General features: G+C 48.8%; 1 protein-coding gene across 2 annotated transcripts in view; it reads left to right on the plus strand.

Moving 5' to 3' along the window:
• The window catches only part of Sec14l5 (SEC14 like lipid binding 5), a 40,245-nt gene that overhangs the window by 9,869 nt on the left and 5,748 nt on the right, over positions 1 to 24,628 (plus strand). For both annotated transcript variants that reach the window (XM_076937343.1, XM_076937344.1), the window contains exons 3-14: positions 7,524 to 7,673; positions 8,788 to 8,919; positions 9,522 to 9,650; positions 10,456 to 10,648; positions 13,509 to 13,621; positions 14,738 to 14,927; positions 17,919 to 18,007; positions 18,098 to 18,168; positions 18,634 to 18,805; positions 20,539 to 20,673; positions 22,307 to 22,441; positions 22,775 to 23,008. In XM_076937343.1, coding sequence (XP_076793458.1) covers positions 7,524 to 7,673; positions 8,788 to 8,919; positions 9,522 to 9,650; positions 10,456 to 10,648; positions 13,509 to 13,621; positions 14,738 to 14,927; positions 17,919 to 18,007; positions 18,098 to 18,168; positions 18,634 to 18,805; positions 20,539 to 20,673; positions 22,307 to 22,441; positions 22,775 to 23,008 — 1,743 coding nt within the window. The remainder of the gene's footprint in view (positions 1 to 7,523; positions 7,674 to 8,787; positions 8,920 to 9,521; positions 9,651 to 10,455; positions 10,649 to 13,508; positions 13,622 to 14,737; positions 14,928 to 17,918; positions 18,008 to 18,097; positions 18,169 to 18,633; positions 18,806 to 20,538; positions 20,674 to 22,306; positions 22,442 to 22,774; positions 23,009 to 24,628) is intronic.

Raw genomic sequence — 24,628 nt, forward strand, 5'->3', positions numbered from 1 at the left:
CAAAACAAAGAAAAGAAAGAAAACATCTTTCTTTTGAAATGCCACCTCCTTCAGGCTCCTCTCCTCAGCACTACCACCCTGATACGTGACAAAGGTTTACCTTGTGGGCTGGGATTGCCCGTGTACGACTGTGGCAATGTGTATAATGTGAGCACACTGGGTATGTTGTGGGCAGCAGGTCCTTGGGAAGACCTGACCTTAACATGGTCTGAAAATATGAGCTGGATTCCCCACCCCCACCCCTGTATACGTGTGTGTGTGTGTGTGTGTGTGTGTGTGTGTGTGTGAGAGAGAGAGAGAGAGAGAGAGAGAGAGAGAGAGAGAGAGAGAGATTTGGCTTGAGGGGTAACATGATGCAAGAACCAAGAGCCCATACTCTGGCTGCCAAAGGGTCAAAAGGTCAAAAGGGTCAAAGGGTTAGGCTTTTCTCCTCATAAGCTGTGTGATTGTAGGTACGTGGCTCAGCTTCTCTGAACTTTGGTTTCTCCATAGTCACATGCCGACTTCCTACTTTGTTGAATTGTTGGAAGGGGCAGTGTGAAATGCCTGGAATGTTCCATGTTGACCCACTGACTGACCCTTAGTGCTCACTGTTCTTGTCGGGGCGGTGACAGTAAGGCTGACTTGGGACTCAACACTAGGAGCTCAAGCAAGCTTTCCTGGGCAGTGACCAAATTCTAGAACATTCTCCTATAAGAAGGCAAGGGCCCTCTTGGTTCTTGTTCTGGCGGGGGAAGGAATAGCCCATCGTTCTGCAGTGGGAGTATGCAGCCTGTTTTCCTGGCTTTAGGACTGGAACACGAAATTTGAGAGGCAGGAGAGTGGCTCAGATATGGAGTGCTCTCCACTAGGCCAGTCCCCTGCCTCTGTCTGCCTTCCCTGGTCTCCACTAACACATCTGTAAAGTGGGACCACCAGGAAGATTGGATGGGATACCCAGCTTCTCTATCATTATATCTGTGGGTAGTGTTCTGTAAGAGGAGCAGTGCCCAGTGTTTCTTGGTGGCCACTGTCCTCTACACTGGCAAATATCTTTGGGTCATCTACCTTTACACTGTACCAGAGCTCTGAGGCCTCTGGGTGAGGATGAAGCCCTCTGGTTTACAGTTATGGACAGCCAGCTGCTTCCAGCCAGCATTCCCCAAGTCTGTTATCTGGGGTCTCCATCTAGGCCATCCACTGGCTGTGGTGCTAAGCTTGTGACCTGTCCTTTCTCCCTGGGTGCCATTCAGGGGAGACCATGGCATGGTTACGTGGGTTCCCTGGCTGCAAATTGTTATTTCTTCCCCAAAGGCGGAGCTGGGGATGGAGCTGAGGACTTCTGGGGGAAGCGGGCCATGATTAGACCCTCCCCCACTCGTCTATCATTGGGAGTGTTGATTAGAGCTGTCAGGGAAATGAATGGGCCAGAAGGATGGAGAGGAGGCAGCTGTTCAGGGGAGGTGCCTGAGATGAATCCCTGGAAGAAGGGTAGCTCCTTCCAGAAAGTCCCAGTGACTCATACCTCCCGATCTTCTCGGTCTTTGAATAGCTGAGTTTTCAAGCCTGGAACAGCAGGTGCAAGGTCCCATGGCAGGACAAGCTGGATGCATTCCAGAACTAGCAAGGCTAGTGGGGCTGGAACAGGGTAGGGGGCCAGTGTGGTGGGAGGTGGGTAGGTGGAGTTGGAGGCCAGAGTAAAAAGTGTGAGGTTAGGACTACTCTGTGTGTGTGTGTGTGTGTGTGTGTAAGTGACAGAGACACAAAGAGACAGACACACACACACACAGAGAGACACACAGAGAGAGTCTTTGCAGTGTGTGTGCAGATACATATGTAGAGGTCAACCTCAGGCCTTGGTCCTCAGGTGATATTTACTTCATTTTGAGGCAGGGTCTCTCACTGGCCTGGGACTTTCTCACTAGTTCGATTAGCCCTGAGCTCCCAGGATCCATCCACCTGCCTCCACCTCCCACCTTTTCCTTGCTGAGATTAGGAGCACGTGTCATCTTGCCCAGCTTCTTGTACGTGGGTTCTTAGGAATTAATGTCAATCCTCGTGCTTACAAGGCGAGCTCTTTACTCACCGAGCGGCCCCCAGCTCAGGGCTTGCCCCTTTGTCCACTTACCTCACTAGTGTGGTGGTGGGGACTTGACAGTGGTCTGAGGGAGAGGGTGGTGCTGCTCTGGCCTGGCGAGAATTGAAAGGCTTAGGGCAGAAGAGAGAAAGACATGGCTGGCTAGGCCCTGGGCACAACGCCTGGCTCTGTTTCTGCATCTCCCTCAGAAAGAAATGCTGAGCAAGGAGTTCCCGGAGGAGACCTGGGGCTGGGTCATCTCATTCTGTGTGACCTGGCTGAATCATGGAGCCGGTGAGCTCCAGCTTCCCAGTAGTCAAAAGAGGACATCATCCCAGGGATGATACAGAAGAGCTTACAGCTGAGGAGCACAGGCCAGACTTGCCATGGTGACAGTGTTGCTTGATTCTCCATCAGTGACAACCTTGCTGATCTCTGGTGATACAGGAACTTAACCATCTCATTCTAGAGATGCATATAGAAACTCTGAGAGGGCTTATCCAAAGTCCCACAGTTAGGAAGCAGCAGAAACCCAGTCTGCCTGACCAGGTAATGCACCAGCCACTCTCTGCCCACTTCCCAAATTGACGACTTGCCCAGTAGCTGTATAGATGGAGTAATTCTTTCAGTTAAGCTATACATGCCAAATTCTTTAGCACCACCTGAAACAATCAAGGCCCCATGCACTTAGGACAGAATTGCATATGAGTGGCAGAGGAGTGACTGGATTGTCAGGTAAGGGTCCAGTGATTCTCCCCACCATGTTCCATGAGAGACTGTCAAGAATGCATCAGCCTGAGGGGTAGGGACAACTCTTGTGAGCAGGTGCAGCTGAGCTGATGAAGATGGCGTCTGCTTTGCTCAGGGAATGCCACTCTACAGCAGCTACTTAGAGGGAAGGTGGCGTCTAAGCTGGCTCCACCCTACCTCCTGCATTTGGCACCTGAGAAGGAGCCAGCTTGTCCTATCTTCCCGGGCTGTCATTGGGCTCTGGACACCACCCGTCCACTCAGCAACAATGCTGTTTCAGGTCCAGAGAAAGGAAAGGAAGGGTTTTGCTTGGACTGGGAGCACGTGGCTGCCCAAGGCGCCATCAGGCTCTTATACCATCTGCTCTGCAGCCCTGCTTAGAGGGGGAGATGCTTGTCCTGGGGGTTCGATGACAGAGTTCTCAGGGGTCTTCCTCAGCAGCCCTTCCAGTTGCTTGGGCCTGTTAGAGTTAGAGTCTGGGATCCAGAGGCTCTAATGAGCTAGGCTCAGCCATCCATCCTCAATGAGTTAGTTGAACAGAAACATTAACAGTGAAATGCGGAGAAAGGAGATTTATTCACTATGGGTTCTTCTAAAGAGCAATTAAAGTGGACCAGTGACTCCTCCCTCCCAGCCCCAAGTCCATCTTTGATATCTTGATACGAGGTTTGGGTTTAAATAGAAGGTAAGAGGTCTGGGTAGCTAAGCACTTCTGACTAAGATGTGGTTCCACCCATCACTGACCCATCCCTGTCTGGGATCCAGGATCTTCTGCAAAGTGCTCTAACAGCTTGTCAGAGCTGTGTGACATCTTTTCCTGGGAGACGAGCTGCCCCTTTGACTGACACCAGACTTCAGCCTTTCCCTTCTCCTAGCATAAGGCTTCTAGGAAAATTCTAATTTCTTGAGGACCATTGTTTCAATAACTAAAGGGAGAGGTACAAGTATTTCTCTCTTTTTTTAAAAAAAAAAATTCTTTTATTTTTGAGATTACAGTTCCCCCTTTCCCTTTCTTCCCTCCAAATCTTCTCATATACCCTCCCTTGTTCCATTTCAACTTCATGACTTCTTTTTTCATTAATTGATTATACACACATTCACATATATGCATATTATTCCTGAATATATAAATATAACCTGCTCAGTCTGTAGAATGTTACTTGTTTGTTTGTTTTCAGGGCTGACCATTTGGTACTGGATAACCAGTCAGTGTGCTTGTCCCTGGGGAAGACTGTTGCTCCTGGTCTCAGCGTTCCTTAGTTCATTCTTTGTGTAGGACTGAGGCCTCGTGGGCTTTCCCCCTCATGTGTCTGTTTAAAATGTCTCCATTCCTGCCAGGGTGAATATAAAACAATCCTAGAAGTCAGAGGTCACCGGATGTGTTGCCCAGGGAGATAAGACCTCACATACATTAACTATGGGACACCATGCTTCCCTGAAGTCCAGCAGGACCATGTCTGTCCTCCACACTCCTGTGGAGGAATGGCCTCCTTGGCTTCTAGCACCTTTCTGTGCTTCCTGAGGTCCCCTTTCCTTCAGGGCCAGGGCAATGTCTCCTCCCTGGTGCTGAAGGGACAGAGAGGATGTCACTGTCCTTAGATGTTGCCACTATTTTTGGAGTTTGTCTGGTCCCAGGTCTGAGGTGTGTAGGTTGTGCCAGGCTAAGAGCTGACTCTAGAGTCATCTAGAGCATCTAGACTGGGTGCAGAGTTGCCATATCTGAACATTTGATCATTAGCTTGGGTTTCCTCTCCAGCTACCTTCCTCTGCTACCTGGGGAGGACCTCTGTACTCAGAAAGAAGAACCCCCAGTCCAAGACCTGAAGTAGCTTTAGGGATGGCAGCCTCAGGGACACTCCTTGTTGTGGGGGCCGATAACATTGATAAACCAAGATGAAGGGTTTCCAATTGCTATTCCCTAGCACCTAGTACTACTTCAACAGGGAGCACAGAGAGGCTAAGTGCCCTGCCTGAAGTCACACAGCTCATACATGGTAGAATTAGCACCCAGGTAGTGCCATAGAATGGACACACACACACACACTGAAAATATACCATACTAGGCAGGTGGCACCTACCTATAATCCTAGCAGCTAGATCAGAAGTTTAAGGTCATCCTCTGTGCACAGTGAGTTCAAAGCCAGTCTGGGCCAGATGAGATTCTCCCTCAAAAAAAGGAAAAACAGTAAAAGCCCTGAAAGCAAGTCTGACAGCTTGTTTTGCACGCACGAGGCAATGGGTTCCATCTCCCCAAACCATCCATATGTATATACTATGATAAATATATTCATATACAAGTACCATACCATACTACTTACATGTTTGTATGTAGAACATCCTATATATCTCTATACACACTTATACAGTTATAAATGCGTATCAAATATACACACATTCTCTACATAGACTGTAAATAGTTGCTAACAATATTTACAATTGATTTTCTGTGCTTATGTTCACGCCCCTTTTGCATCAGATATTTGTCCACAATTAATTAATTAATTACTGAAACTGGATCTCATGTATCTCAGGCTAGCCTTGATTTTGCTAGGAAGGTAGTCCTCCTGCCTCTCCTTTCTAAGTGCTAATTCCTAATTACGGGCATGCACTTAAGGTTTTTGTTTTCTTTTTTAAAATTCATTTTTATTTTATAGGTATTTGTGTTTTGCTTGTATGTATGTCTGTGTGAGGTTGTCGTATCCTGGAGTTACAGACAGTTGTGAGCTGCCATGTGGGTGCTGGGAATTTAACCTATATGCCCTCTAGAAGAGCAGCCAGTGCACCTAACCACTGAGCCATCTCTTCAGCTTCTTGTTTTTCTTTTTTTTTTCCGAGACAAAATGTTATTTGTAGCCTAAAACTCACAATGTAAAACAGGCAGGCCTCTGAGGTGCATGGTATGATTCTCAGAGAATTTTTTTGATTTCCCCAGAGAATTTTATTGATTCCCAAGAGAATCAATAAAAATGCTATGTGGAAAAAGAAAAAAGAAAAAGAAAAAGTGGAAAAGGGTTGGCCAGACATCTCAGTGGGTAAAGGGGTCGCTGCCGAGCTTAGTGGCCTAAGTTTGTCACTGGGACCGATATGGTGGGAAGAGAGGTCCAGTCTCCTGCAGGTGTTCTCTGACTTCACATATGTGCTGTGGTGTCTCCTCAGACAAATTAATAAACAGACTAAAAACAAACAAACCAACAGGCAGGCTTCAAGCTTCTGTTGCTTCTTCTGGCTCTGTCTTCTTGAGTGCTGGGATTATAGGTGCCTGCGAGACCAGGCCTGGCTCATTTTAACTGTTTTTAGTCCTTTTTTTTTTTTTCATCTTCTTCTTTCATTGTTGATTTAAACTTTCCCCATTTATTGTGTGTACACATGGAATGTGAATGTGCGAGCTGACCCTCTCTTCCATGTAAGATTTGGGAATCAGACTCAGGTTATCAGACCTGTTGGGAACTCAGGTTATCAGCTGTTGCCTTTAACAGCTGGGTCATGCTTTCTTTTTTCTTTAAAAAAAAAAAAAAGATTTCAATATATTCGTGTGTGTGTGTGTGTGTGTGTGTGTGTGTGTGTGTAAGAGAGAGGGGGTAGGGAGAGAGTTCAGTGATTCTTTATATAAGGCTATGTAGTCTATAAATAGAAATAGTTCCTCTTCCTTTCAATCTAGATGCCTAGCTTGAACCTGAACTGTAGTTTTAAATAGAAGCAGGAAGAACTTCACACTGGAGTCTTATTTCTGACTTGAGGGGCTAAGAATTCAGTCTTTGACCCCTGAGTATGAGGTTACCTATGGGTTTTTCCCTATGTGGCTAACAGTTTATTGGCAATTTTCTCTAATCAGGAGGGGATGTTGCATTTTATCAGGGTCTCTGGCTTCCTGTCTGTCTCTGTCTGTGTCTCTGTGTCTCTGTCTCTCTTTCTCTCCCACCCTCAGGACAGTTGTGTAAGTTCATTTAACATTCAGTAGTTAGCTTTCATCCATGTTGACAGCAGGCTTTTTTGTATGTGGTAACAGAAACTCAGAGCTTGTTTGGAGAATCCACACTCTCGTTGCATTTTCCGGGCAAACATACATGCACGAAATATGGAACATTCCTGCTTAATGTGCATGTCTGAGGTCCCATGTCCTTAATGTGAATTTGCAGATTTCTCTGATTGCCCGAGGGTCGCACTTCTCAAAGCCATCTACCTCACCGATGCTCGTGTGGGTGTTGGTGGTGAATTCCCAGTAATGCCTTGTGGATGACCAAATAACCCTTATTTTCCTGGAAACCCTTCCTTGTGGACCCATTCTGCTTGGCCCAGGTTGGAAAAAAGGCTCAGGTGCTTTTCTGAGAAAAAAAAAATGTTTTTTCCCTTTAGTGTTGAGGCTAGGAACTGGGCGTAATGGCCAGGCTGTCCTCCCCACCACTGAGAAGGCTGCAAGATGGCTTTGGACTTCCGAATGAGTTCAAGGACAAGTTGGTCAGTTTAGGGAGACCCTGTCTCAAAATAAAAAATAAAGAGGTCTGAGGATGTGGCTCGGTGTCAGGGTGCTTGCCTGGTTGGGTTCGATCCCCAATACCACCAAAGTAAATAAATAAATTTAAAATGTCTCAATGGCTTCTTGTATCACTGTTCTGAAAGGGGGCCAAGATGTGTGTGCTATCATTGTGGCTGGGTGCTTCTGTCTAGCGACAGTCTCTCTTAGGAAGGAATCCCCTCCTTACCTTCTCTCTGTCCACAGGCCTATGAGAAGCGCTTCCCCACCTGTCCGCTTATCCCAGTCTTTCTGGGTAGTGAAGTCCTAGGAGAGTGGCGAAGCGCAGATGGGGCGGTGCACACGGTGGAGCGGAGCTGCAGGCTCAGAGTGGAAGCCCCGCGACTGCTGCGGAAGGTGAGCATGAGGCCGGGGTCCCGGTGTGCAGGGTGTGAATGGGTCCACTTGCAGTACAATGGGGATGCCAGAACCTTGAGATCTGGTAGGGCTAGCATCCGGGGAGCCCAGGCTCAGGGTCTGGGAACCAGAGCTAGATGAGAGTCCAGGGACATGGAGTGGAGTGCGGATCTACAGGTTTGGCCACGGCTGGGTGGTGAAGGTGGCTGGGAGGTGAAAGTAACCGGGTGGCAGTGTTGTATCGGCACTGGGCAGAGGGCCAGGGCAGAATGTCTGGTGGCAGGACAAAGGACACCCGATGGCTTCAAGTGTGTGTGTGCGGTGTGTGTGTGTGTGTGTGTGTGTGTGTGGGTGGGTGTATGGGTGGGGGGGTATAGGTGGGGGGTGAGTGTGTGTGAGGTGTGTGTGTAGGTGTGTGGTGTGTAGTGGGGGGGTGTGGGAGTGTGGGGTGTGTGCGTGTAGGTATATGGGTGTGTGTGGGTGTGTGTGGGTGTGTGGGAGTGTGTGGTGTGTGTGTGTAGGTGTGTGTGTGTGTGTGTGTAGTGTGTGGGTGTGTGTGGGTGTGTGTGAGTGTGGGGGGGAGTGTGGGAGTGTGTGGTGTGTGTGTAGGTGTGTGGGTGTGTAGTGTGTGGGTGTGTGGGGGATGTGTGTGTGGGTGTGAGTAGGTGAGTGTGTGGGTGTATGGGTAGGTGGGTGTGTGGTGGATGTGTGGGTGTGTGGGTAGGTGAGTATGCAGGTGTGTGGGTGGGTAGATGGGAGCATTCTTGGCTTGATGGTGTTGGCAGTACAAAGCACTGAGGGTCTTCAGGGTGTGGGTTACTTGAGCAAGGCTGAGTGTCCACCCAAGGGGTCTGGATTCTGAGCCAGTGTGGATGGTGGTGGGAGCAGGTGCTATCCTGCTCAAGCTGGGTGTCTCTTGTTGGGCTGAGAGGCAGAGGGAGCAGGGGCTTTGTTTCTAGACTGGGGAATGACACAGACCAGGCTAGGGAGTGACAAGAGATGGAACTTGAAGTACCAGCTAAGGGGTGACCCAGGTTGGGTGAGAGTGGGAGCGGGAACCAGGGGTCTGGGTGACTTTATGCTATTTCCTCTCTCCTGGTCTCCTCCTTCAAAGATCGCTGGTGTGGAGCACGTGGTCTTCATTCAGAGAAATGTCCTGAACTGGAGAGAGAGAACCCTGCTGATAGATGCTCACAATGAGACCTTTGCGAGCCGAGTGACGGTGAAGGAGAACTGTCGCTACACAGTGAGCCTTCCTGGCCTCCGGTGGTCTTGATGCTGTCCCAAGGCCGGCCCTGTGTGTCCCGCCAGTCTCCCCTCCCTGTGTTCTCCTGACCCCTCACGAGCGGGTTTTATTCCCCCTTCTTTTTTTAGACTGAGTGTCACTACGTAGCCCAGGCTGGCCTGAAAACTTTCTATCTTCCTACTTCAGCCTCCTGAGTGCTGGGGTTATAAGTGTATGTCACTATACCCTGCTAAAATGTCTTTTTATTGCTGACATATATAAATGCATTTATGGACATTTAAGGATATGTAATGATGTAATGTTTTTATATACACATATAACACAACTATTGAAATATATCTAAACATATACTGATAACTCGTATTATACAAATGATCTGCATATTTTACATATAATTTTATCTCTCACTGTGTATGTAATTTTTTTGTGGGATTTTGTGCTGGAATTATAGGTGTGCACCAGCTTGAGAAAGGGCTTTTTGATCCCCGCAGTTAGACTCCACATCACTGTCTGGGTGCAGAATGCTATCCGTGGCAGGCCAGAAGAACCCTTGGAGAGAGCACAGTATCACCATACTGAGGCCCCGCCTTCCCATCCTACAGGTTCATCCTGAGAATGAAGACTGGACTTGCTTCGAACAGTCCGCATCCCTGGATGTCCGCTCTTTCTTTGGCTTTGAAAGCACTTTGGAGAAGATCGCCATGAAGCAGTACACTGCCAATGTCAAGAGGGTGAGGGAGACTGAGCTAGCTACAGCAGGAAGGTGCACAGGTCAGATACGCTACTGACAACACCTGTGACACCAGGCGACAGCTCCGACTTTCCTGGGCATCAGTCTTCTTGTTTTTAAACACGAACACTGGGGTCATGAGGCCACCAGTGGGGAGAGCTGGCCTATAGTGGGGGCATCCTGACATTGTCCCAGCACTCCAAGAGACTGCAGCAAGTTCAAGCCTGGGCTACAGAGCAAGTTCAAGGCTAGCCTAGGCAACTCAGTGAGACAAACAGCTGGAGGCTGAGATCAATAGTGGAGCAAGCACTAGCCTAGCATGCGTGAGGCCCTGGCTTAGTGATTTAGTGATAGAATACCTGCCTAGAATCTCCCAGTGAGGGATGAAGGGTGTGGCTCAACAGCAGAACACCCACCTAGAATTCCTCAGTGAGGGACTGGAGGTGTAGCTGGATGGTAGAGCATCTGCTTAGAACATGGGAGACCTTAGGTTCCACTCCCAACACCACAAAGTCACTGCTTGGTTCAATGGCCTTAGGCTCCAGGTCAGAGAGTGGACTGTTCACCAGATGAATAGTCTGCTTTTGGGGATATACTTTACCTGATGCATTACCAACATAAAACTGAGCTCGGTGCATTTGCTCTGTGTTTAGTCTTGTTCATCTCCGCTCCTCCTGGCCACATTTTAGCTGTGCAATAGCTATATGTCAGGGCTGGGACCTGAGCATGTATGATCCCTCAGGGCTGGTGTGGTGACCTTGCAACGCTGCTTGTTTGGTGACATCTTTTGGGTCTGTTGCTTCCAGGGGAAGGAGGTGATTGAACACTATCTGAATGAGCTCATTTCCCAGGGGACGTCTCACATTCCCCGCTGGACACCAGCCCCCATTCAGGAGGAGGCTGTCGGAAGCCAGCTTGGGCCCCGGTGCCCTCGCTCCCTGGAGACCGATGGCCCCAGTGATGCCCCAGGCCCTGCTCCTGAGATGGTCATGGCTGATGGTAGGTGGCTGCAGAGAGCCATATCCAAGTCTGTGCCCTCACCTCTGGCTCCAGGAAGCCTGCCACACTGCCAAGTTCCCTGAGAGGCAGGAGAGGTGCTGCACATTGCCAGGGCTGGGGACAGTCTGGCACCCACTAGGTCTCCTCCCCCTTCTCAGAGCTGATCTATTTCTAGCCCAGGAACTGACCTCTGGTGGTTTTAAGATATTTTTAATTGCACGAGTAATGCAAGATCATGGTAGAAAAATATCCAAGTGAAGATGAGAAAGGAGAAGTGAGGGCTAGAGAGGGGGCTCAGTTAAGATCGTGCTTGTCCTGCGCACATGAATGGCGTCTCCCAGAGCCCACACAAGAAGCCAGGAGACGTGGTGGCATTCAGGTGTAATATTAGCTCTAGAGAGGTGCCAGCTGAGTCTCATTGATCCTAACTGGGGAGCCCTAGGCCAGCAAAAGGTTCTGCTTCAAACAAAACCGAGGTAGATGGTACCTGAGGACCAAACCTAAAGTTGGCCTCTGCGTACACACATGCACACACAAGAGAATTCCTTCCCTCTCCCAAGAGTCTTCAATAGTTTGTGTTTCATGAAGGGGCATATGGCACAAGAGGGCATACATCTCCTCCCCCCAACACAAGTGCACACACATACTCACACTTGGAGAATATGGAACAGATGAGAGCATGCCCTGCATCCCGAGGGTGTATGCTACCATTTCTTACTAACATTGCACAAATACCAGGCATATCCTTGCCCTTCATAGTACAATGAGAACGATTGAAGCCTCACTTCCTAAAGCTGACTCATTGTTATCATTGTTTGAGACAGAGGCTGGCCCTGTTTTTGGTAGGCAGTTGAGGGTGACCTTGAACTTCAAACCTTCTGATGACCCACCTCCTACACGCTGGAATTACAAGCATGTGCCACTATGATGCAGGCAATTTTAGCCTCCTTCAAAACTTCATACAAATCACATAGTATGTAAAATCATATAATATGTGTGTGCACGCCATAGCTCAATGTATATGCCAGAGGATCCATGGTTTGACATAGGGTCTCTCTGTGTTAGCTCAGGCTAGCCTTGAATTTGAGGTCCTCTAGAGTTTGGAGATTAGTAAACACTTCTGTGCCTGGGTACTTTGCACACGTTCTTTAAATATTTTTCTAAATTACATTTTTATTTATTGGTGTGTGTGCAGGTGCGTGCCACAGCTCATATGTAGAGACTAGAGGACACTCATGGGAGTCAGTTCTTTCCTTCCACTGTGTGGGTTTCGGGGATCGAACTCAGGCCGTCGTCAGGTTTGGTAGCAAATGCCTCCACCTAATGAGCCATCTCATCAACCCTCAGGGTTTTGTTTGTTTTAAAATGGGTCTCAAGTAGCCCAGGTTACGATGCTATGGAGGTGAAGGTGATGTGAGGGATTATAGATGTGTATCACCATGCCTGTCTCAGGTGTACATTGTGTGTGTGTGTGTGTGTGTGTGTGTGTGTGTGTGTATGTGTGTGTTTTGATTACACTCAAGGAATGAAAAAAAATGTCACACAGGACAACACTGTTTTATTGGTGTTTTTTTTTTGTTTTGTTTTGTTTTGTTTTGGTTTTGGTTTTGGCTTCTTTGACTTTTGAGACAAGAGTCTTACCATGTGACTTTGGCTGACCCAAAACCTGCTCTGTAGACCAGGCTGGCCTCTACCTCACAGAGATCATCCTGTTTCTGCCTACTGAGTGCAGACCTGGCACCATGCTTGTCCTTATTTATTTATTTTTGAGATAAATTTCTTTTAAGATATTTTCTCATGTAGCCCAGACTGATCTTTAACTCCTGTCTCCACCTTCCAGGGGCTGAGTTTATAGGTGTGCACCACCATGCCCAGGGACAGTTCAGTCTGTTGATATAGAAAGTGCTCACAATATGATGTTAAAACAAAAACACAGGCAGGAGAGTCAGCAGTCTTCAGACCCTCATCCCAGAGAGTGAGGATCATCTCCACACCTGAGGCCTGGAGGGAAGCCTCCACCCATGGAAATGTTCAGGCTTGCCCACCATAAGTTTTCAAAAACATTTGGAAAAATGAGTTTGGAGCTTTTGTGGCTGTTGCCAAATCCTGGCCAGGAACTGCATTCCAGAGCTCTGACAGTTGGCAGGTACAGGCGGCCACACAGAGTGTAGGCCATGTGGTAAAGACCTATGTCACCAGATGTGGTGGCTGGTTCTATGTCACCTTGACACAAGCTGGGAATTATCTGAAAGGAGGGAATCTCAACTGAGAAAATGCCTCCTCCACAGGATCTGGACGTTGGTCATCTCTTAATGAGGGATTGATATAGAGGGTCCAGCCCACTGTGGGCGGTGCCATCCTGGTATCTCTGGGGTTTATAAGAAAGCAAGCTGAGCAAGCCATGGGGTGTAAGCCAGTAAGCAGCACTTCCCCATGGCCTCTGCAGCAGCCCCTGCCTCTAGCTTCCTGTCTTGTCTTAGTTCCTGTCTGACCTCCTTCAATGAGGAACAGTGATATGGAAGTGTAAGTCAGATAAACCCTTTCCTCCCCAGGTTGCCTTGGTGACAGTGTTTCATCACAGCAATAATAATCCTAGCTAGGGTAGCAGATATGGTAGTGCATGCCTGTGACCTAGCACTCAGGAGGTGTAGGCAGGAAGATCAGGAGCTCAAGGATAGCCTCTACTTTATGGTGTATTTGAATCTAGCCTGGGGTACATGAGACCCTGATTCAAAACAACAACAACAAAAAAAACCACACAAAGAAAACAACAACAACAACAAAAACAAAACAAAGGGAGGGAGAGAAAGGATGGCCCCTTGCTTCCTCTACCCTGAAATCCCTATTTTTCTTCCTCCAGTGGACAAGCTGGATGCAGACTACATTGAGAGGTGCCTGGGCCATCTCAGTCCCATGCAAGAGAGTTGCCTGGTCCAGCTTCGGCACTGGTTACAGGAGACGCACAAAGGCAAGGTGGGTGTGGGCCTCGCACTTTAATGACAGGAGTCAGCTGAGGTAGTGGGGAGGGAAGAGAACAAGCTTGTGCTGTCAGTAACACTAAGAACTCAGGGTTGTCTTCACTGGTATTACATCTGTCCTGTCTGTCTTTTACACATGCGGAGGAGGCCACCCTTCTCTTGCTAGTGAAGTTTGGAGTCGGGAGGTTCTTTGTAGTACTGTTTATTCTGTATATTGTAACATGTTGGTAACTTCCCTAGTCTCCAATCAGGAGATGCCAGTATCTTGCCCCATCCAGATAGGACAACTCAAAAGGACCCTTAGTATGAACATATGTCCTCTGGGGACACTTGTGTGTGTGTGTGTGTGTGTGTGTGTGTGTTGCAGTCATGTGCAACTAAGAATCATAGCTATACCATGCTCATTTGACCGTGGAAACTGCCCTTTTCTAAGAGACAAATGACTTAAGAAGGGTGATTATTGATTGTCTATGGATTTTGCCTTTAAGGTTTAGCTCTGGACATGTGGATAGGGCACATACCTCAGCCCCAAGCAGACATCTGTTTTCAGTTCTGACAAATCCGAACTTCTTGCTTAGGCATGGATTCTGTACATTTGCTTCCCCTGCCCTGGGGCCAGACAAGACAGTACCTCAGTGTCGGCCTGCAGCATGACTGGTCACTTCTATTTCTGCGAATGTAAAATGTGGGCCACAAACACTTGCTTAGGGTGGAATCCGATGCAAAGAAAGAACCCCCCAAAAGGCAGCTTTCAATATGGCTGGTTTTGTACCAATGGTACATTAGTAAGGGAGGAGGAGAAAGCAGAGGGGGAGGGGAGGAGGAGTTACCCCAAGGAAAGATACTATTCTTAGGACAGACAGGGAGGGATGCTAGGCAGCCACACTGCACAGCTGTTCACCACAGTGGGCCCCCACCCCACCCCCGCCTCTCTGCATTGGGCTACTTTCCCCAGCTGTTTTGCAGATGAGGTAAGATGAGGTAAGAGGCTCTCTGCCTTGGACTTCCTTCTCCAGCTGTTTTGCAGATGAGGTAATAGGCCCATTTCTGTCACTTTATGTCAAGGGTTGGAAGTACCATTGTGTGGTCTTCTCTTTCCTCTGTCTCTCAGATCCCCAAAGATGAGCACATCTTGCGCTTCCTGAGGGCACGAGACTTCCACCTGGACAAGGCCCGGGATATGTTGTGCCAGTCCTTAAGCTGGCGGAAGCAGCACCAGGTGGATCTCCTTCTGCAGACCTGGCGGCCCCCCGCGCCCCTGCAGGAGTTCTATGCTGGAGGCTGGCACTACCAGGATATAGGTTCGTCCCACACCTGAGCCACGCATGAAAGCCAAGGGTTCTCCCTAAATGATGCACCCATGCTGACACCTCAGATTTCCTTTTAGCTCTCTGGGGCATCTGGAGATACCTATGACGTGTTACCCAGCTCCGAAGAAGGTGGAACAGGCGTAGATTTATGGTTTGGGGAGGATGTTTCTGCTCCCAACATCACCACACATAGTCTCACCAATACAGTATTGATTTACTTAGGTAGCCATAGCAAACTAAGTACTGAAACAACAAATGCCGGCCTGGTGGTTGGAAGTCTGAGATTCAGGAGGCAGCAGGACTTGGAATGTGGTTGAGCTGATAGAGTGTTGCCTAGCTTGCACGGAGCCTTAAGTCTGCTCCTCAGTACTACACAGCTCCAGTTTGGGTGGTAAGCATCTGTCTTAGGGTTTTATTGCTGTGAAAAGACACCGTGACCAAGTCAACCTTTATAAAGGAAAATATTTAATTGTGGCTGGCTTACAGTTTCAGAGGTTCAGTCCATCATCATCATGGTGAGAAGCCTGGCAGCGTGCAGGCAAACATGGCTGCAGAAGGAGCTGAGAGGTCTACATCTTACTGTATAGGCAGCAGAAGGAGGCTGTGTGCCACACTGGGTGTAGCTTGAGCATAGGAGACCTCAAAGCCCACCCTCACAGTGACGTACTTTCTGTAACAGGGCCACACCCACTCTAACAAGGCCATACCTCCTAACAGTGCCACTCCCTATGGCTAAGCTTTCAAACACATGAATCTATGGGGGGCCATACCTATTCAAGCCATCACAACATCTGAAGTCCCAATACTCAGGAGGTAGAGGCAGGAGGATCGGAAATTTAAGGTTAATCTCCGCTATTAAATGAATTCAAAGCCAGCCTGGGCTAGAGATTCTGTCATTCATAAAGCAAACAAACAAATGAACAGACAAACAAAGGAAGTTGGGAGGCTCTAAGAGAGTCCTACACCACCTCTTCAAGCTTTTGATGGCCCCCGAGGTTGTAGCTGTATCATCCTCAATTTCCGCCCCTACTTGACACGCATGGCCTTCCCTGTGGGTATCTCTGTGTCCCTCACTATCTCTCAGGGGCTCTGGGTCATTTAGAACCCACCCCACCTCCATCCTGATGTCATTGGGAGATCCTTAATTGACAGCTGCAGCTCCAGTAACAAGGTTCTGGGGGACAGAAGATTTTCGGGGACAGTTTTCTTTCCACTGTAGGTTTCCTTTCCAGATTTAAAGAGTATAGAGCCATGAAGCCAAATCACAGTTGTGCTCTTTAAGGTCTATTATGAAAAATGGCGCCCTCTGAAGGAACGGTGTGCTCTCTTAACCGCTTGCACCAACTCTCTAGCTCCCAATTTTTGAACTTTTACTGGTTATTTTGCTGTTTCAAAACGGCTACTCAGTGTGGTGCCTAGTAGCTCAGGCCTGACATCTCTACTCCTTGAGAGGCTGAGGCAGGAGGATTGCAAGTTTAATGTCTATGTTGGCTAGAGAGTAAATTCAAGGCTGGCCTGGGAACTTAAGTGACATAAAGTGAAAAGAAGTTGGAGACGTGGCTCATGGGTCCGTCACCTGTCTGTATGAGGAACCTGGGCTCCAAGCCTTAGTGCCGCAAGAAGGGCAGACAAGAGAGCGGTTGGGTATGCAGGGCTGAAGCGTCGGTCCCTGCATGCAGGGCCTTCCACAGAAGACACATGTGCCCAGTATGTTTCGTCCTCTGAGTTACAGTCCTTCTGGTTTTGAGGTCAAGGTTGTTGAGTCCACGGACTCTATTATACTGTCCTTAGAATGCAGCAAGCAAGGCCGTCTGGTGATAAAGACACGAAAATGTGACCGGACAAGAAACAGGACCAACTCCATGTCCATAGAAACCATGGCTGATTGTTTACTAGCTCAGGGTTCCAGTTCACAGAGCACGGCTCTCAAGACTAAAGAGAACCACCTATGTTAGTAGTCTTTAAAGATAACTGGCCGTGTTGACAGTCCTTCATGTTCCTCTAATGTCCTGCTTGGTGGGAAGCCAGGGGCTGAATGTGTGCTCTCTGGGTTTCTTCATGACATGACTCATATAATCTTTAAAACAAAATTTTTTTTTAAATTAAATGTGGTTTGAGTGCATGTGTGAGCGTGGAGACAAGAAGACAACCTTCTTGTTTGACATGTGTGTCTCACTGAACCTGGAGCTCATGGATTAGCGGAGACAAGGTTGAATGTCCCGAAGCCCCAGGGACACCCGTGTCTCTGACTCCCCAGCACTGGGATTACAACTCCACACCACCAAGCTGGTCTTGAACTTACAGAGACCCACTCACCTCTGCTTCCTGCTGGGACTAACGGTGTGCACCATTGCTCATGGGCACCATACTCACAACTCTGCCTGGCTTCAGAAAACATGGGATCCGTGGCTGCAGAGACGGCTCAGCGGATAGGAGCACTGACTGCTCTTCAGGTCCTGAGTTCAATTCCCAGCAACCACATGGTGGTTCACAACCATCTGTAATGGGATCTGATGCCCTCTTCTGGTGTGTCTGAAGACAGCTACAGTGTACTCATACATAAAATAAATAAGTAAATCTTAAAAAAATAAAAAAAAAAAAGGAATCTGAGGATAAGACTCAATTCTTCACACTTGCTATGCAAGTGCTTTTACTGACAGCAATCCCCCTAACCATTAGAAAAAAGAAAGGGAAAAAAAAATAAGTAAACTACTGATTTCAGTTTTAGGTAGAAAAGGTAGCAAGGTGGTGCAGGTGCCCCGTGCCCCTACTCAGGCTCTCCCCTCTATTTTTGAATGTGTTTCTGTGTTCAGTTTTCATAAGGGGTGGCTAGGTGCTGCACTGGTCCCTCAGCGAAACCCAGCAGGACCTCTGCTTTTAGCTGGGGAGTTAGGTTCTTATGTAGAGCTTTGACTGGTTCCAGTTGTCAATACCCCCCTAAAGATGTCTCTTCTCTTTTCTGGGCATTGCCCACCCACAAAGATGGTCGCCCCCTCTACATCCTGCGCCTGGGACAGATGGACACCAAAGGCCTGATGAAGGCAGTAGGAGAGGAAGCTTTGCTGCAGCATGTGAGTCGGGGGCGGAGTCTGAGCCAGAGATCTTGGCCTGTGGGCGGGGCAGCATAATCAGCTGTTCTCAGTACCGCGCCTGCCTTCTAGGTTCTTTCTGTCAACGAGGAAGGACAGAAGAGATGCGAAGGAAACACGAGACAATTTGGCCGTCCCATCAGGCAAGAACCCGAGTTGGGGGCAAAACGCCCAAAGAATGCTATTGAACGTTTACTGCTTCCCGCGCATGTGTGTGGTCAGGTGGCTGGCTGGGCGCTGTGGACCGCGTTGTCCTTAATTCTTACAAGGAACAGGTGGGGTAGGACCCCTTTCCTGGTTTTTGCTGGTGGAGAAACTCTGGCTGAGCTAATCTGAGCTGTTCCCGACTAGTTCCGCCCCCAGCTCCATAGGCTCCTCCCCTTTGCTTCCTCAGGCCAGCCTTCCTCCTCAGCTCTGAGGTGACCTGTGTTCTCTAGTGACCCATGGTCTCCCTCTTCCTCCTTCACATTTCCATTTTTGTGAAAGTGTCCTGTGTCCCCTGCTCCCAGCCCTGCCTTTCTGAACCCTTTGCTCTGTCCCAGGTGTCCGGGAGGGTGCTGGAGGCCATGAGACAGGTAGACTAGCCCGAAGTCTTGTGTCTGTCACAGCTCCTGGACTTGCTTGCTGGACCTGGAGGGCCTTAACATGCGGCATTTGTGGCGACCTGGGGTGAAAGCCCTGCTGCGGATGATCGAGGTGGTGGAGGACAACTACCCTGAGACTCTGGGCAGGCTGCTCATCGTGCGTGCTCCCCGCGTCTTCCCGGTGCTGTGGACTCTGGTGAGATCCAGAGCGGCGGGGGGGGGGGGGGGGGGGGGGGGGGGGGGGGCATATAAGGGGTGAATCTTTTACCTGAATGATCCTGAACACACAGATCGGTGGAGATGCTGCGGACCCAATGTTATCGGGGTCTCCTCTCGCAGAGATGAAAATGTAACTGGATTATGATGAGGTTTTGTGACTTGTTTGAATGGATCAAAGCCGGTGAATCCTGCACTTTTAAATTCTATGGTTTTGTGCATAGGTGTGTGTTCACTTGGGTGCATGTGTGTGTCAGGTGCATGTGTACATATGTGCATTTGGGTGGCAGTCAGAGGTCAGAGGTCAACCTTGAGTGTGCTTCCTCAGGGGCTCCCCATCTTATTTTTGGAAAGTGTCCCCCCACTGAACCTGGAGCTCACTGATTAGGTTAGATTAGCTAGCCAGGGAGCCTCAGAGGCTCACCTGTTGCCCTGACCCCCAGAGGTTCACCTGTTGCCCTGACCCCCAGAAGCTCACCTGTTGCCCTGTCAACAGCCTGAGTCACTCACTTTGAAAAGATCAACTCAACCCAATGTAGTGGTGTGTACACCTTTAATCCCAGCACTCAGGAGACAGAGGCAGGAGGCTTTCTGTGAGTTCTAGGCCAGTCAGATCTATATGTTGAGTTCCAGGCCAGCCAGGCCTACATAGTGAGACCCTGTCTTAAAATAAAAATCAAGTCAGGGCTGGGGACAAGGCTCAGCAGTAAGATGCCCGGATATTTGCAAGCCTAGATTAATATATTTTCTCCTCCGGATGTCTTTTGCATAGTATTTTTTAAAAAGTACTTTTTTGACATAGCTATATTTTAAATTGATATGTTCTTTAATTTTTCTATCTTGTTGAACTCTAAAGAAGTTATACAAACACATAAGCACACTGTCACTCTTGAGACTTCGGTTTCTTTCTTTTTTTCCTTTTTTCTTGAGACAGCATTTCATTTAACCCAAGCTAGCCTCAAATTTGCTTCTCACCCAAGGGTAACCTTAAACTTCTAATATTCCTGCTTCCATCGTCAAGAGTGTCGAGATTATGGGCATGTACCACTATGCCTAGTTTAGACAGTGCTTGGGATCCAGTCAGGGATGGAGACAGAGCTCAGCAGGTAAGAGAACCCGTGGCCAAGCCTGATGACCTGAGTTCAATCCCTGGAACACACTCATTGGGATTCTTAGAGCAGAGACCCATGGGTAGTAAGAGAAAAACAACTCCTAAAAGGTGTCCTTTAATGTCCACAAATGCCCACCCCAAAATAAATACATGTAAAACAAGTTTTTTAAAGATCAATTCTGACTGGGTGGTGACACATGACTTTAATTCCAGCACTCAGGAGGCAGAGGCAGACAGATCTCTGAGTCTGAGGTTAGCCTGGTCTACAGAGTGAGTTCCAGGACAGTCAAGACTGCACACAGGAAACCCTGTCTGGAAAAACAAAAACTAAAACAAAACAAACAAACAAAGAGCTAGGTCTGCTGGTGCACGCCTGTCGTCCCAGCACTCGGGAGGCTGAGGCGGGAAGATGCTAAGTTTGATGATGGTCCACAGAGTGAAACTCTTCTCAAAAACAAAACAGGAAAGCCCAAACTAAAAATCAATAAATAAATACAACCACACCAGAAGCAAAATAAAACAAAGCCAACCAATAAAGTGGCCGATTCTCTGCTTTATGAATCCCATTGAGTAAACAGACTCTGTCTTGCCCCCACCCCCAGGTCAGCCCCTTCATCAATGAGAACACTAGGCGGAAGTTCCTCATCTACAGTGGCAGCAATTACCAGGGCCCTGGCGGCCTGGTGGACTACCTGGACAAGGATGTGATCCCTGACTTCCTGGGAGGAGAGAGCGTGGTGAGGCTGGCTGCCGGCCCTGGGTTCCAGAAGGGGGCGGGTCAATGGGGCTGATGGACAGTACTGATCTCCACAGTGTGGAGACGCTGGCTTTAAGTGGGGACAGGGTTGTAGAAGTTCCCCCAGAGGGGTGGCATCGCTTAAGGAGGAGCCTTCCTTTGCTTCTCAAAGGCAGTGCGGGCTGGAGGTGGTACTTGCTGGGGCTGAAGTGATGTTTCTGCAGCTAAGGGCACTTTCCCTGAGGACCTGGATTTGATTCCCAGCCCCACCTGGTGGTTCACAACTAGCTGTGACTCCAGCCCCAGGGAGTCCAATGCCCTCTCCTGGCTTCCATAGGTACTGCATGCATGTGGTACAAAAAACATGCATGCAGGCAAAACACCCATGCACATAAAAATAAATGTTAAAACATTTCAAAAACAAGTACTTGCTGTGCACCCCCTCAGTTCCCCGGCACAGACACCCGGCAGCAGGCTTGTGCCACTTGTCGGTAAAATGATTTTCTTAGAAATTCTGCCCAGCTCGACTGTGCTCTCTCTTGTGATACAAATGTCTGGCTTCCTTTTGGGGTCCAGTTTATTGAAGGACAATGGGAAAGGACCTTGCTCTGTTATCCCCTCTCCCACTTTGTTTTCAAAGTGAACCAAGAAAAACTGTGGTGTGCTGATGCGTGGGGTCTGAGGCTTGGTCACCCAGAGCAGCTTTGGTTTTGAGACCTCTATAGAACCAGACAGGCCCTTCACTGGTCAGTTCCCACGGAGGAAGGGAAGATGCTGCCCTTACTTCGAGTGTATTGCAGAAGCTGGAACCACATCTAGACAGTATGAAAAGGGTTCAGAGTGCAAGGGTCTACACACACATGCACATATACACACACGCACACACAAAATGAGCACACGCACAAGCTCATGCACACACATACATGCACACATGAACAAGCTCATGCACACATACACATGTACACACATGCATTCACACATGCACATATGCACACACACAGAAATACAAACACATGCAAGCTCACATACACATACATGCACATACACATGTGCATACACATGCACACATGCACACACACACACACACACACACACACCACAGTGTGCATATGGAGGCTGGAGAAAGCCTGCAGGAGTCATTCTCTCTTTAACATGTGGGCTCCGAGGATGGACCTCAGGTCTTTAGACTTGGTGGCAAGTGCCCTCACCTACTGAATCTTGTCACCAGATTCTGTTTGTTTTGCTTTTGAGAAGGGTCTTACTGTTTAGCCCAGGCTGGCCTAGAACTCAGGATCCCCTGTCCTCAATCTCCTGAGTGCTGGGATTATAGGCATGTACCATCACGCTTGACTCATAGTTTTGTGCTCTGATCAGCCATGTTCTCCTGTGTGATCTTGAGAAGGTAGCCTGACCTCTCTAAGCCTCCATGCCTCTTTTGCTACATGAGAAGCGTGCATGTTACCCTGCTATTGGTTCTGTGGGCTTCAGAGACTGGTGTCACAGGAGCCAGTGTCCAGATCAAGGGGAGTCACAATCCTAAGCTGTTTCAGGGTTCACAGGACACCTAATGGTCCAGAGGGGCCTTGGCAACACTGACCTGCCAACTTTTTTTTGTCTTTGAAACCTCCTCTCAGTGTAATGTTCCAGAAGGAGGGATGGTCCCTAAGTCCCTGTATCTGACAGAAGAGGAGCAGGAGCAGGCCGACCAGCTACGGCAGTGGAGTGAGACCTACCATTCAGCCAGTGTGCTCCGTGGGACCCCCCATGAGGTACCACCCGGTGCCACCTGACCCGAGAGGGCATGGGAGGGGTGGTATCATGTTCCTTCAGATTGGGAATGAGGTGATTCCAGTCACTCCGTTTCAACTCTATCCAAGAAGCTCTGGGACATGGGATGGTTGCCGAATCCCGGGGTGTCTTCACATCCCAGGCACCTGTCGTTCATCACAGGTGACCAGGCCTTTCAGAAAGAGGCAGAGTTCTGGGATAAGGGGATAATGAGAGAGTCTTAGCAGCTCATGATGACCACAGGGAGACTGATAGATGACCAGTGACGAGCACCCTGACCTTGGGACTCTCCCATCTCTTCTTCCATGATGCAGGTTGCCATGGAGATACCAGAAGGGGAGTCGGTCATCACCTGGGACTTTGATATCCTCAGAGGGGATGTGGTGTTCAGTCTGTATCATGCAAAGCAGGCACCCAAGCTCAGTCCCCGGAGTCAGGAGCCTGGGGTTAGAGCCAGTGGGCAGCTGATCGACAGGAGCTGGGTCCTGGGGGTGGATTACAGCCGTGTAGAGGCACCGCTCATCTGCCGGGAAGGGCAGAGCATTCAGGTGTGTAATTGTGGGCTTTTCTTACTAACTTAACGTGGGGTATCAAGTTCCAACCCCCAGGCCTCTGGGGAGACAGCTACAGACAAATTGCATGTGCTAGCAGTCTCTGGAACCCTGCAGAGCAACTGGGGAGAGACACTCACTGTGTTTGTGTAATAAGAGTCCCCCCACTGAAGACGGCTATGTGGAGGGAGCATGGGGCTAAGCTAAGAGGCAGCTAGTAACCTCTTGGAGCTCGTGGAACCTCAGTTTCTCCATGGGGAAAAGAAATCATTAAAGGGCCCAAATAATTTACATGTGGCCAGGCGATGGCCCAGGCAGTGAAGTGCTTGCCTTGCAAACACAAAGACTTGGGTTTGATCCTCAGAACCCATATGGAAAAGAGCCACATGTGGGGACACACACACATGCACGTACACATGCACCCACCCACTCGTGCACATGCATGTGGGTACCCCAGATGACTACAAAGTTTCTCATCTCTAAATTCAGGAGGGCTCTAGGTCCAAAGTTGAGGAGCCTGCGGGGTTCCCTAAGGGCTGAGGGAGTATTCCTTCCGGGTTCCCTAAGGGCTGAGGGAGTATTCCTTCTTGCTCTCTTGGAAGGCCTTTGTCTCATGGACACATAACTGCTGGCCCCACCCTGACCTTATATGGCTCCGTCTTCCATATCTGTTTTGTGCCCCAAGGTCCCCTCCCCTCTCTCCTATAAGGATAGCAGAAGTTGTGTTTAGGATTGACTCTGAATCTTTAGTTGAAAAAATGGGAGAAATATCTAAATGATATTATCTTCTGAGGTTCTGGGTGGATATGGATTTGGGGGATACTGTCAGTCCATGTCATCACCCTGTGGTGGGTGGAGTCTTCCCCCCATTCTTCCCCATATGAGCTCATTACAGAAGAGGGTTCTGAGGGTGGCTGGGCTGGGAGAGGTGGAGGAGCTGATGTTCCACGCAGAGGGGAACTAAGCTGGAGAAGCAGGGCAAGCCAGGGGCTGGGGTGAGTTGTGGAGCCAAAAGGCAAGTGGGAAGGCCACAAGGTAGCAGATCCAGCACCCCAAGACCCTGGCCTCAGAACCACCCCCACTATGAATTTCCAAATGAAGGCCTGTGAATCCATCCCAGGTCTCTGACATACAGGTTTCCACAGACAGCTAGAAACTATGGGTCAAGGAGCAGAATTTGGATGTGTATCTGGGTTGTGAGATGCCTTTCTCACCCCCATCACCTCCCCATGAGGCCAGTGTTACAGGTGGAATATTACATCCCAGCACACATACATACACACTCTCAGGCACACAAACATACATATGCACATGTACCCACACATTTATACAGACACATATATACACATGCACATAAATGCATACATACACATATATGTACACACAGACACACCAAAACACACATATATACTCATGCACACACTCTGACACACACATATGTACACAAACATACACACATTTACACATAAGCACTCACATGCACATATATGCACACATAGATACACACTAACCAAAACACAAATACATACACATTATATATACACACACACACACACACATGCACACACATATCAGTACACACAGTGAGAGTCCTCTGGCTTCATGAGTATCATGGAC

Source organism: Arvicanthis niloticus, chromosome 6 (genome assembly GCF_011762505.2).
Source record: "Arvicanthis niloticus isolate mArvNil1 chromosome 6, mArvNil1.pat.X, whole genome shotgun sequence".
Taxonomy (NCBI): Eukaryota; Metazoa; Chordata; class Mammalia; order Rodentia; family Muridae; genus Arvicanthis; species Arvicanthis niloticus.